Raw genomic sequence first — 14,232 nt, forward strand, 5'->3', positions numbered from 1 at the left:
TACTGTCTTTATCACCACAGTCGCATGTCAGTACAATTATAAAAGATGCTTCAATCCCGGTTTGTGGACGTTAAATCAGGTTTATTTTGTATATTAACATAATAGATATCCATACAGCAGTGGATATTAACCTGTATCCTGTCTCATTTGCATGCTAAAAAATTGCTAAGTTAAATATGCGTGCTGTGTGTGTCACAAAAACAGCTACATTGTGTTTAAAGCAGACAATTCTAATATTCTGAAAGCTATAATATGTAATATTATATACTCTGTATATATAATCTGATGGGTGTTTTGGGCTGAAACTTTACAGACATTTATGGAAACACAAAAGACTTATATTAAATCATGAAAAAGGGGTAAAATAAGTTACACATTAGACCTAAATGAACGAAACTTTCAGTGAGGAGAACAGTCTCAGGTTTCTTTAACTATGGCTAAAAGGGTCATGGCTTGGGTCTTCACAGAGACAACTGTTGGTGGTTTTCACAATGTCTCACAATGTCACAAGAACAGTGAAAATGGGTCAGTTATACTTGGATTATCAGATAATTCAGGAAATAATCATCAGATTTAAAGGGCACCTATTTTACTTTTTCCAGATTTAATATAAGTCTTTTGTGTCTCCAGAATGTGTGTGTAAAGTTTGAGCTCAAAGCACTCATCAGATTATTGATTAAACCTTTCAGAATATTGGATTTTCTGCTCTGAACACAATGTAGCTGTTTTTGTTGTCTGTGCCTTTATTGCTAGTTAAAGCAAATGCGACAGGATACATGTTAATATCCACTGCTGTATAGATATCCATTATGTTAATATACAAAATAAATCAGATTTAACATCCACAAACCGGGATTGAAGAGTCTTATAATTGTACTGACATGTGGCATGGTTTTAAAAACATTTTAAACTTGTAAAAATTCATAACTCCTAAAAAAGTAAGCTTGTAGTGATCTGATTTTATCTCAATTGTATTTCCATGTAAATTGTGGTTCTTATAGGAACCAGAGTTCTACTGCATTACTTTAAAAATATGATGTTATTTTATTTGTTAGTACACAGCAAATATGAGTTATATGCTATATCATGTTTTGTTAAGGGTTAAGTGTTCTCATAGTTTAACATTGATTGATAAATTTCATAAAATGCGGCGGTAGTTGGAACTATCGCAATCTATGAAGAATGGAGCTCTGAGATTTATCCAAAATATCTTTGTTTCAAAGATAAACTGAGGTCTCAAGGGCTTGGAATGACAGTGTAATTGACAATTTAATCTTTGGGTAAACTATACCTTTAAGTTAAACAGGGCAGATGGCAAAATGGAACTCAAATCATTTGAACATAAAAGGTCAGTCTTCCATGCAAGCGAGGTCTTACTGTAATATACAGTTCAGACACTTCCAGTCAACTGCCATAAATATGACATCAGTAAGTTTATAGCAACACTGGGGCTCCAAGTCCAGTGGAAGCGGACCATAAAAGTCATGAGGTGTAAAATTATGAACTCAAAAACAGCAACAAATGAGAACTTAAAGAAGGACAACGAGTAATGTACAAAAACAAAAGCAATTTTATTGAAATCTTTTCCACTTTGAAACGGTGAACCAACATTCTTAACTTGACAGAGATCGATCCTATAGAGAAGGAACAAAAATGCAACTAAAAAGGCACACTATAGTACAACAATGATATTCTGTCTTTAATAGTGTTTGTTTTTAACAACCAAAACCTTTGGGGAGAACAGAATGACTAGAGAAAATGACTGTATAATAAAGATTGGATAAAGTTATTCACTACGATGAGCAAAAACGGAAACTGTAGCTTTGGTCTTTAAAACTAGTTTATACAGGTCTCCAGCAGTATATTAAAAAAAAAAGGGGACTAAAAATGCACAAACCCATGTACTAACAGGCCTATTATAACACTTCCAACATTCCCTGAGGGACCGAATGGAATCAATGAAAGAATAAAATCAACAATTATATTCAAATGCTGGTACAAATGTCAAAAACAAAAGTTTCCCTTTATAACAATACAATGTGCTAAGTGCAAATGTGTAACTTATTAGCTCTGCTGATTTAGAAATGTGCCAGGATATTTGATCCTTAATTTGGGGCCACGAATGTGCAGGAATACGATTACACAACTGAGCAATTACATTCAAATGGTTCAACTCAAACATTATTCCTAAAGTCTATAATTGCATCATTCATTCATAATATAGTTCACGAAAATCACAGCATCCTCAGAATAAACCAAATCTCCCATTAAAAGGAATCATCTTTTTTCTCCATGCATTTAACATACAGCGCAATGCCAGTGGTTATTTCAGACAGCCTGTGCTTACACCAAATCATGCCTGCTGACATTGCTTCTGGTGAGATCAAGCAGGAATAAAATTCACGCCATTCAGAAAACTATTACACACAGGAAATGATTAGAGATGTAAATGGCAATCAAACATGTTAGAAACTAGAGGGTTGGACTGTTTGCAGGGTAAAAGGAGGAAGCCAAAGGGATCGGAAACGAGAGATAAGTGAAGCCAGGGTTAGTAGACAAGACGGCAGCAGGGCAGGTGGTTATACAGACTGGTAACCAGTACGACTCTTCCGCCGGCCAATCAGGTAAGAGATAAGCACTAGGATGATTAGGAAGCTGAGTGCCACACCCACAGCAATGGGGACAAGAAAACTCAAATCAGAATCCAGAAAGCACTCCTCCGCTGGGAGAAAGGAGAGACAGAGAAAGGGATGGTGAGTGTGATTATCCAATGTTAGATCACAACAGAACTTCATTGTAGAATGGTGGTCATTGTACGTCACAGGCATTTTGGAAGAATCACCACACCAAAGTATTGTCAAAACATTTCTCAAAAGAAAGTGTACTAAAATTTCGTGTGCACTTAAACGGAATTGACTTGATCGCTGAAATACTGCAGGAGACTGCAGAACGTGATTAGATATGATTACTAGAACTAATTGAATTGTTCATAGCCAGAGTTTTGACTTCTCTTTCGTCCAATCAGATAGGCCAGTAAAACAACAACAACGAGGACCGCCAGGGCAACTCCAACTGCTATAGGGACAATGAAGTTATCAGGCTCATCTGCGTCGCAATCCTCAGCTGAAAATAAAGAGAATGAGTGAAGCAAAGAAAGGGTGTCAAATGTCTGAAATTGGTTTATATCGTAAATTAAGATTGAAAAAAATGGCCCACACCAGTTATGTATATACAATAGTTCTCATTTATTACAGCTAAAAGCCCATTTATTTAATAAAATAAAGAAAAACCCACACATTAATCACATCAAATATCAGGGCACTCCGATAATAATCCCTTTTCACAAGGCTGCAGGCAGAGAAAGGAGCGCTCAGAAATAAAGCAAATACAAATCAAATATAAATCCATATTTATTGATTGATGCAACTGATTTGAAAGCAAGAATTAACTTCATTAAAGCAAGGCACAAAGTTGCCAGTGACAGGTTTTGAAGGTGTCATTTGTCCTGACTTAATTGACAAATTTACATGATTGTGCGCGTGCTGCATAAATTAAATTTGAATAGTGCATAGTGTCAATTCACTGGAAATGAAAAAAGGAGCAATAATGTGATGAGAACAGACATTGAACAAATTCTGCAACTGATATCCAGAAATAAGCTATGGAAAATTAAAGACAAAGTATATTAAATACAATTGATAGCTACTGCCATTGAGGGCTCAAACAGGTGCAAATAATTCATCTCACAGAAAATACAATTCACAGACATATTAGCAAAAAGCAGCATGTATCTTTCAGGCTAGAGTAGCAGTAAATTGACCATATTTATTAAGCGGAGAAGACGGCTGATTTAAAAAGTAATCCCTTTTTAATAAACAAAATGTAACTTTTGCTTTAAAGCTCAAGTGTTGCTCAAAAAACAAAAACTTAACACATTGGTGTCCTTTTCTCATTTATTTAGGTCTAGTCAAATTTAAATATCCTGCAGTTAATTTTCCGTTCTAGAACTAATGGGCTGAAAGGGGTAGTCAGTGTTTACATTTCCCCAAAATGATCTTAAGACATGCAAAAGCACCTTATATCAATAAATGGAAGTGGTTGTCACTATAACTGCTTTTAATATTTAAACCAAATGCTGCAGTGGTGTATTAAATGGTTTCAGTTTAAAATGACAGCTTTGATGGGCAATTTAAATTTGCGCAAACTGCAAAATGAACAAAGGAATGTCTAAGAGAAGTGCAGGGTCTGATATGGAGCATTTAAAGTTACATTGGCCACAACCCATGATGAACGAAGCTACTGTTTTCCCATATAGAACAAAATAGCAAGGGTGTAACACCAATTTACGTGAAGATAAAATGGGACCATGCACTTCAAATAAATTGTAAAGGTGGAAGAAAGGTGTACACAATTGATAGGGAGCTCTGGTCCTGGAGTGCCACTGTTTCTTTTGATTTTAAAAAGGCATTGCAGTTTAGGGGCCTCTGCATTACATTATTTTTTTTATTCTATTTTTTTTGACTCTTGTGGTCTAGAGTCAGTTGCCAATTGAGAGATTGCACAAAACACCACAATTATTAAGTGGTCCAGGAACAGGCTTGTGCGTCCCCTTAAAATACCCAGGAATAGATTCTGTGATTTGCTGCATTACAGTGTCTGATATCCAACATAGGTTCTTCGTCGACCAATCACATATGCAATCACAACAATGAAAATCAAACCAGCCAGAGCGGCACCAACAATGATTGGGATTAAGAGGCTGGTGTCATCCAGTGAACATTCATGGGCTGCAGACAGAGAGAACATGAATGAACATGCGATGAAGCTGCAGTTGTCATTAAAACCACTGCAGATAATTCTCAGATTACTGCACAGACAGGAATATCATAATTTGGTAATACTGGGCCATATCTCTGTGGATTAAAGATATCTAGAAAAACAGTGACTAAATCAAAAATATAAGTTTACATTAAAATATACATTTCTAATTTGTGGATAAAATGTGAAGGTTAGCCAAGCATCATACATTTAACCATAATCTTAAGCATGAAAATGGTGTTTGTGACAATTATACCAAATTACAGCAGACATTTAGTATAATTTGAACATTAAATGGTGTTTTATGGACCAGTGCAGTGCCTAAATGACAATTAACCAATTAAAATGTGATGCTTTGCCGCCAACATAAGTCACTACACATTGATTATGTATACAAACGTTTCAGTTTAGAAGTTTAAATCAAATCAAGTTGAAATTTGATTTAAAATATATTAAAAAAAAAAAAAAAAAAAAAAAAAAAAAAAAAAAAAAAAAACACTTGTCATGACTTATTTTGAGTAGTTTTACATGTAGACTAGGATGAGTTTAAATTGCCAAAATGTGTATGCTGAATCATGCTACATTTAATAGGCCGTGTACATTTCAAAATTTAAATTGACACCAAATGCCTTTGGTCCAAATAAACTTTGCATTATCAATGATCTTGCAAAGTACACAGGAAACACCATGAGTTTATCAGATTTAGCGGTGCATGAGCAGTGCCGCAGTTTCACACTAAAAGTGAGAATTACCATAAATAAATTCCAATCCCCCCACTCTTAATGTCAGTCAGTTCTACTTTAATCTACATTTTAGCTCATAACAGGACTGAGAGCCGTAGTATATTAAACAATTGCTGTATAAATACCAGTGATGAACAGACAGATACCTGTGGAAATTAGCTCAGCATCACCAATATACATACCTGTGCTAAATGCGTTCTTCTGGACGTCAAAGGGCTGCACTTGTAGCTCAAATGTGTTGAGGGTGAGCTTGTCACTGATGTTGTAGCTCTGCTCTTTTCTGCACATGTAGGAGCTCCCGACAGAAGCCTCCCACAGAGACAGATTAGTATTAGAGTCATTGAAAATGTTTCCTGTTGGAAGGGGGAAAATTCAGTTGATTGATTACATGGATTATTCAACTAATTTCTTAATTCTATAGCACTTTTAAAAATGTAGAGCATCAAAGCAGCTTAACAGTTCTAGTAAACGACAATGCACAAATAATGCAGAACTCAAAATGGCACCATATTGGTTATGGCTGATTTCACAGAATCAGTGTTTCGCAGTCAATTTTGAAGACTTGATGCCAGATTTAATTATTTTTAAAAGCAGAGTTTAAAATACTATAATTTCTACATTTAGCAGTAAAAACATTAAGTTGCAGCAACTGATTTCCAAAGAGCAGAGCCAATTAAATCTAATTTAGCTTGACAAAGTTCAGATAACATCTAACACTAGAAATACATACAAGCAAAGCAAATTTCTACCAAGCAAAATTTGTTCTCTGCATTCCTCTTGTACAACAGATCACGAAAAGCTTCAATAGATTAAATTGCAGCAAGTAAACTCATTTTTTTGGAAGTCATACAATGTAACGATGGGATGCCTAAATTCACTTGAAATGGCTGACTAACATTAAAATATTAGTCTAAATTAAGTTTACATTGCATTTATCCATAGGTCTCAAGCTCAATTCCTGGAGGGCCGCAGCTCTGCACACTTACCTTAACCCCATCACAACACAGCTGATCCAAATGATAGGTGTTCAAAAGAGTCATGAACATCTCAATTAGTTGGATCAGCTGTTTAAATTGGGGTTGGAGCAAAGCCGCGGCCCTCCAGGAATTGAGTTTGAGACCGAAGATTTAATTGGACAATCTTACCATTTCCAAGATCAACAGTCAATGTCAAAGCATGTAGATGGAACTTCTGAGAAACCTATGGAGAGAGAAAAAAAAAAAAACATTTACTATGACATTGTAAGCATTTTACACTCATTTTAATATAATTTCTCTCTTTTTTAGGATGAACAACGTTTAATGTCCACCCCAAAATCACATCCTTCAAGTGTTTCTCAACCACATTCCTGGAGGACCACCAGCACAGCATGTTTTGCATGTCTTCGTCTGTCACACCCATCACAGGTCTTCCAGTCTCTGCTAATGAGCGGATGACCTGAATCATGCGTTTGATTGAGACATTGAAAATGTGCAGAGCTGGTGGTCCTTCAGGGACGTGGTTGAGAAACAGTGCTTTAAGCAAGGGGTGTCAAACTCCGTTCCTGGAGGGCCACAGTCCTGTTTAGTCAAGTTGCAACCCTACTTCAACACTTAACTATAGGTTTCAAACCAGATTGAAGGACTCAATCAGGCATGTTTAATTAGGGTTGCACGGAGCTGCGATCCTCTAAGAATGGAGTTTGACACCTGTGCTTTTAAGGAAAAAAAAAAAAAAAAAAAACAACGTAAAAGTTATGAACGAACATAACCGTTTTGGTCAGATGACAAACAACCTGGCTATTTTACAACCTTCTGAACTTTAGACCATTGTAAATGTAGCTTCACATTTTAAATACTTACGTTTGTGAAGACAAAATGAACAGTGATGTCTTTTGACATCAGAAAGAGGGAAGAGTCACTGCCACCACTTCCACAGGTCCCATTCACTTTTGTCATATTAGGGTCAAGATTAACAGTCTGAAGGCTGGCATTCTAAACAAAAACATTTAAATTAAACATGAGACGGAGCAGAATTTGAAAAATAAATAATTAATAAATTACACACCCCACTTATTTTAAAGCTGAACTGAAGGCCCATCTTTGCCAGCAGACAGTCTGAGACGTTATCGGTCTTGACACTGTAGTTTCCAACAGTCGGTTTTGGTACAGGAGGAGTCGTCGGAGGAGGAGTCGGGGCTCCTGTAGCATTGGTGTGTGTGGTGGTTGGCGCATCTGTAGTAGAATTTGTCACGTTGTGTCCTGTGGTAGTTGGCGGCTCTGTGGTAGAATTGGTTGTGTTGTGTCCTGTGGTAGTTGGAGCTAACGTGGTAACTGTAGCCTCGGTGCTAGAACTACTTGTGCTTTGTGTGGAAGTTGGAGTTGAAGTGGTAACTGTGGTGTGTGCAGAAGTGGTTTTAGCGGCAGGTTCTGTAGTCAGAGTGGATTGAGTGGAAGTTGAAGTGGGCCTGAAGGTGGATGTAGTAGATGTAGTCTGGGTGACGTTGGCTGTTTTGAGCTCTGCTGTTGAGGGCAGTGGTGATGTCATCATATCAGCATGAACAATACCTGCACAGGGAGGAAGCAGAAGGTTATAAACAAACATTTTCCCTGTACTTCACATTGCTGCGGGGTTTCCCCATTGGAGAGGCAAAAATTAGCATGAATTCAATTGGAGCCAAATTGCTTATTTGGTAAAGATTGAGGGGACAGAAGTCAATAAATATTGGATGATAAAGGATAATTCACACTACAAGTCATTGACAGCTCAATCTGGCCAAACGAATAGGGGTTTTAAAGAATAGGCCAATCAACAAGGCAAGAAATTAATTCAACTTGTAGGTGAATTATCCTAAAGAACTATTTGTATAATTAATTTGAAATTGATGGCAATGAAAAACACTGATGTTCATAAGGTCCGCACTGCTAAAATTTTACAGAACAGAACTCTAATCCTAATTTTGCACCAAATGACAAAGGAACATGACAGGCATGTCCAAGCTCAAGTACAGTCCGGTCAATTAGTAGGTCTGGGCGATAAATCAAAATTGAACCTATTAAAAAAATAAATCTAATTTTTCCAGGACAAATTCTATTACTTTCCCTACGCGTCTTGTGACTAGGTATGGGACAATGACCATTTTCAAGGTATATATTTAAAATAAACCAAAGATGTCGTTTTTAATTTGTAAATAAATCAGTGTTTAATTTAGCCTGACATGTTTACTGCCCTAAAAATTAAAAAAAAAAAAAAAAAAAAAAAAAAAAAAAAAAAAAAAAAAAAAAAAAAAAAAAAACCCACACAATACCGTTTTATCCAAGGTTATCATACCGTCAAGTGTCTTATACCAGCCCATGCCTATTTGTAAGCCAACTTCTGCAACCAAATCAGTTCTCTCGTCAAGTAGGACCATGGACTCAATCTTGAGCCTTACTTTGCACTTCATTGACAATGATTGGAAGCTGCACCAGAGATGTCTTTAGATGGCATATAAAAACTTGTCAGTGGAATATGAGGGCAAAAAAAAAAAAAAAAAAAAAAAAGTCTATTAATCGTAATAAGAGTTAAAATGTTCAATTAATCGAGACTGATTTTAGGCCAAATTGCCCAGCCCTAGAGATGTACTATAAAAACACCCCATTACAAAATTTAAGGAATTGGAATATTTAAGAATTCAATTTAAACTTAAGTTGTGCATTTACAGTTTATTATGGAAACCTTGCTGTATTTATAACTACGTTACATAAATCATTTAAGGACGGATATAAATCCATTACTTAATTCAAATGTCAAGAGACTATTTAAAAAAAAAACAAAAAAAAAAAAAAAACAAAAAAAAAAAAAAAAAAAAAAAAAAAAAAAAAAAAAAAAGTCCAGAGTAGGCTGTCAACCACCTTCACGAGGAAATAAAACAGCAGTCCAAGCACAATCCCAAAGCTTACACTTCCTGAGTGAAAAGCAGGAAGAGGGAGGGAAAAAAAAAACCTGAATTCTCTGCTTTAGACCAACACTTACATTTAAGTAGGTTTAAAAAAATCCCTAAGAGATTTGGAATGGACAAAAGCTCCAGATTTTATAGAATCTCCTGAAGTCTATAGTTTTCTTTAAATATTATTATAAGTGCAATTCGATATCAAAACTAGACACACTACATCTGTGCATCCAAATTGAGCTGCGTTGATTCAGTTCTCGGATTCTCATTTGTTTAGTGTGAATTATAGGCAGTCCTGCATCATTTTGTTAAAGAGTTGTGTAATGCATAACAGCCGTTAGATCAGCACTGTGTGACCGTCGCTCATTTAGTTTGATGAAATCATTAACCTGATGTTCACACGACAATCACATGATGAAAGAGGGTGACAATATCAACACACTGAACAAGCACTTCACAAATCACATGTCGCAGTAAGTGTAATACAGTTTACTTCCAGGTTTTTCACTTTGTTGAAGTTAATTACAAATGGTTTGTTAAGTTCTTTTTAAGTGCAAAAAATTCTTTAGTTTATATGAACTGATTACGAACAAAAATGGCTTAATCAAAAACATTTTAAGTCCCTGGAGTCATTATGGCGGCGCATGATTTACAGGTTGACAGCTTGAGTCACACCGGTTGTGTCGGAAACCCTTGTAAACTTTCACAGTAGACCGCATTTCTGGGCATCAAACTCATAAGCAGTGAGAGCTTATAAAAGTATTAGAACTCAATATAAAATTACCCAACATATTCAACAGTACGTAAACAGGTCTAACATTAGCGGTTTGATCAAAATTCGCTAACAATCCAACAGCCAAATATTAGTGTCAGTGTAATGACCGTGATACCTATGAAAAAAACCGTATGCGATTTTCTAAAGTCATTCAAATGTATATTTGAACAACCCAATGAAGGCAAAAACGACCACTTGGTTAACTGACAGTCTCTGAATATCTACCGCGCATCTGTTGGCGTAGGTAATAATTCAGGCTAATGCTAACGCTAGCAAGCTCCCGAGGGCCTGCGCAAAACAGCCAGATATAAACTTAAATATCTGTTTCTGTAAAGCGACACCGTCTGAAATTAAACGCTCAACAACACAATCGTACGTACCACTCAGCAGAATAAAGAGCAGAGCCAGAAAACAGCGGACAGCCATTGCGACGGGTGGATGGTTTCTCTGAGCAGACAGACAGAAAGAGACGCCCGGACCGAGTGTGACCCGGTGCAGCAGCGCTGTAAGCTCAACCTCAAACCTGAGCTCATATAAGTCATATGACTGGCGGGACGGCCCTCTCCTCCACCCCCCGCACATGTGCCTGACGTCAAGTTTACGAGCATTGCTCATTTGACAAACCTGTGGGTAATTAAATCAGACCGAAATGTTTTACTAAACGTGTTAACGTAATTAAAGTCTAAACAGTATGCTCACACACAAGCTGTCATAAAATCATCGTGCATGTTGATATGGTATTACAAACAAAACGTTTATTTCATCCATTTATCACCAGCTGTTAATTTCTTCATACTGAGATTTAAAGAGATTTAATTTAAAGATACCTTATTCCTGACATGAGGGGTTTCTCATAATAGGCTCTTGCTTTGTAGTTTTTAATAAGTATGATAATGTTATTCCAGATCTCAAGCTAATAAAGCAATTTTGTTTAATAAATCCATATTTTATTATTTTTTCAAAGTTGATTAGATAATGATGTACTATTGATTGGCCAATTAATTAATTCTGTGGGTCAAGGATTTTCAAATAATTTTTTTAGATCATTTTCAAGAATTTTCTGTATTATGGGATCCCATCTGGTCTTGTTGCTCTATTGAGTGGTACCCTTATTATTTGTCACAAATTCTGCTTAATTTTGTGCATTCTTTTGTTGGTATGTTATGTTTTGCATCTACTTGTAAAAAAGAATAATAATAAAAAATAAATAATAATAATAATAGCAAAATATTATTTGTCTACCCGGTGTGACTGCTTATTAGAATAATGCAGTGGATAACAGGCCCGTAGCCAGCCTGGTGTAAGCCTGGTGGTTCTTTATATCAAAAAGTGGACATTTTTGGAGTTTTCGCCTCATTTTTTTTTAAATTATGAGGTTTAAATACTGCACTTTAATAAAATTTTAAGCACCATTTTAGCTGGATTAGCTTGTCAGGTTCATGATAATCATGTTTTGGTGTACCACAATGTTTCCTAAAGATTTAGAATAAATAAATAAACAATACTTATGTTTAAAATAGGCAAATACCAAACTAGCCAGCACATGATTCAACTCTCCTCAGTCAGAATTTGTCCATTTGAATAATATAAAAATTAAAACACTAATAATAATGTAGAGCTTCACAATTTTCTAGCCTCTCTTGAAAAAAAATACATTTGAATATTCTTGAATAACAACAATAGCCAAATTAGTATTTAAATTCATTTTAATATGGGCCGCTTTTTGGTGCTTTACACCTTTTTATTGGTCATTTTTTGTTTCAAAAATGAGGTCCAAGATTTAGATGTAAAGTTCCTTGTAAAACGTTTTCACTAAAAACAATACAGTAGGTCAATAGTGAAAGCGGACTTCACTTCTGTCAGCTTGTGTGTTTTCTTGCACAGCTGAATGTTGGACTCATGAAAAATAATTGTTTGCATTGATGAAACCTGACTAGCTGAAGTCACACCGAAGCAACAGCCAACATATGATTCTACTTGGTCTTAAAGTCTTTTCAATGGGTTATTTTCAAAATTTATGATGGCATAGCAGTCAAAAGAGGACAAATGAGCTTTTGAATGGGACAAATTATAGACCTTTGTCGGTGAGGTGTGGGTCTTTCGAACCATCTGAATCTCTCTTGGCTATGGGCCTGGATAACATTTGTTGGTAAAAGGTATGGATGCTTTCACAGTTATTTTCTAACAAATAAAGTAAAAGAGATTTCTTACAAAATAATTCATAAATTCATGCCCGTCCCTTGTTATTTGAAAAAAATATAAACATGAAATCACCTCTATTTTTATTTTTGTTTTGAAACCGTTGTTCATCTTTTTTGGTATTGTCCCTTTACAAAAACATTTTAGAAAATTATCTTGGGTTTTATTAAAAGCAAAATGTTAAAGAATTTACTTTATATTGGAGGAGGTAATATTGGGCTTTGTCAACTATGAACAACCTAAAAGAAAGTAGTTTTTTGTGGTAAACTTGCTTTCTCTGCCTGCAAAATTTCACATTCATAAGTCTAAATTTTGTCCTGTGCAAGCAATTTACTTAAAAGGCTTAAAACATGACTTATACACAGGCATGTGTATATTTACATATTTAATTGCTCATATTTTAATTGAAGATATGGCATTATTTCCCAAATGACTGTGTTTAATTATTTCACTCAATTATCCTAGAGGTTTAATGGAAGTGAAGATGTTTAAAATGTACACTATTTCATGGAAACAACAATCATAACTCCAGTTATGATTAATGTTAATTTAGTTGGGATAAAAGCAATTGCCAAATGCATAAATGTAAATACCCTGAGGGGGCATCTAACAGGGCTATTGTCAAAATCATATTTAAAATGTTCACTATTATGTCTCATGAAAAATGTTACCTAAACACATTAAGCAGCTATTAAGCTGCACATTATGAAAAGTATAAATGAAAACTGTAAGACAAAATTAAGATATTTTTATTAAAAATAAAAAAGCAGAAGAAGATTTAAAGCTGTTATCTGGGCAAACTGAGGTTGGAAAAAGTATTGAATAAAACAATGCTAACAACTTTAACCAATTTGTTTTTTTTTCCTCAAAAAAAATGTTTGGTTTTTTAATGAAAGATAAAAAGATAAACAATACAGATTTATTTTCCCGCTTTCTCCGCACATGTATTGGGAAAAAAAACCTATATATTGTTTGTGGCCTATAAAAAATGCATTCACAAATGTGCTATCACACTTTTGACAGATTATTCTCACACAGAACAACAATATGGCTAAACAAATAATTGAGAAAAAACAAATATTAAATATATTAACTATGAAAATAAATAGTATTAGTATGTCAAAACTATCCTATTGTGTCACTGCCTCAAGCATAGTTCAATAAATTACAGCTCTGTAACAAATGCATAACTTGATTTATATTGTCACTGAAAACCATGCCATCATGTCTTACACTATATGTTACATTATATGGTCATTTAAATCAGCAATCCCACTGAAACATTATTTTATTAAAGGACTCTATTCAAGACCATGTGACTAAACCGGCAGTGATGCCCATGATGTGCATGATGTTTTTGTCTCAGAATTCACCACATGTTTAACCTTTTTGGAACCACTATAAAGTTGTTAAGTTTTGTTGTCCTTAGGTGTGACACCCCTGATTATTTAAAATGTCCAAAGAGTCTGACAAGTCATGGAGAAAACAAAAGTATCAATAATTTCCTGTAGAATGAATAGCAATATATGAAGATAAGTGTACAACAATGATGATAAATCACTCTCACAATATTTGTATATTATATATGTAGTTGTTTTGCTTAATTTCATAATTTATGTAATTATAGTAAAAGAGTTGATAAACTCAATAACCCTTATATTTTCTCAAAATCAGACTTCTATCTAAATAAATATCTCTTTTTGTTGTTCTTTAAAAACTGTGTTTATCCCTTGTGTGCTGTTCGGGATGTTTTCATCCACTCTGGGGTGATTTTGAGTCTAAATTTG

General features: G+C 35.0%; 1 protein-coding gene across 2 annotated transcripts; it reads right to left on the reverse strand.

The window, feature by feature from the left end:
* Positions 1-1,552: 1,552 nt before the first annotated feature.
* On the reverse strand, positions 1,553-10,768 carry lamp2 (lysosomal-associated membrane protein 2). Of its 2 annotated transcripts, none has more exons than XM_056471889.1 (6): positions 10,627-10,768; positions 7,608-8,107; positions 7,403-7,534; positions 6,707-6,761; positions 5,744-5,914; positions 1,553-3,123 (listed from the first exon to the last, which is right to left on the reverse strand). In XM_056471889.1, the coding sequence occupies exons 1-6, from the start codon at positions 10,670-10,672 to the stop codon at positions 2,975-2,977; spliced, it is 1,053 nt and encodes a 350-aa protein (XP_056327864.1). In that variant the 5' UTR covers positions 10,673-10,768; the 3' UTR covers positions 1,553-2,974. The 2 variants fall into 2 exon arrangements, with proteins under 2 accessions (XP_056327864.1, XP_056327865.1); XM_056471890.1 differs by lacking the exon at positions 1,553-3,123 and adding an exon at positions 3,393-4,787 and having other exon boundaries at positions 10,627-10,767.
* Positions 10,769-14,232: the final 3,464 nt, after the last annotated feature.

The sequence above is a fragment of the Danio aesculapii genome, chromosome 14, assembly GCF_903798145.1.
Source record: "Danio aesculapii chromosome 14, fDanAes4.1, whole genome shotgun sequence".
Taxonomy (NCBI): domain Eukaryota; kingdom Metazoa; phylum Chordata; class Actinopteri; order Cypriniformes; family Danionidae; genus Danio; species Danio aesculapii.

Bases quoted from the DNA above. Each gene is read 5' to 3' on its own strand.
- lamp2 (XM_056471889.1), bottom strand. From the start codon at position 10,672: ATGGCTGTCCGCTGTTTTCTGGCTCTGCTCTTTATTCTGCTGAGTG. The intron at 7,535-7,607 runs GTGTGTAATTTA...GTTTTTGTTTAG, and splicing joins TCAGCTTTAAAATAAGTGGG to AATGCCAGCCTTCAGACTGT. The intron at 6,762-7,402 runs GTAAGTATTTAA...CTCTCTCCATAG, and splicing joins TTCATTTTGTCTTCACAAAC to GTTTCTCAGAAGTTCCATCT.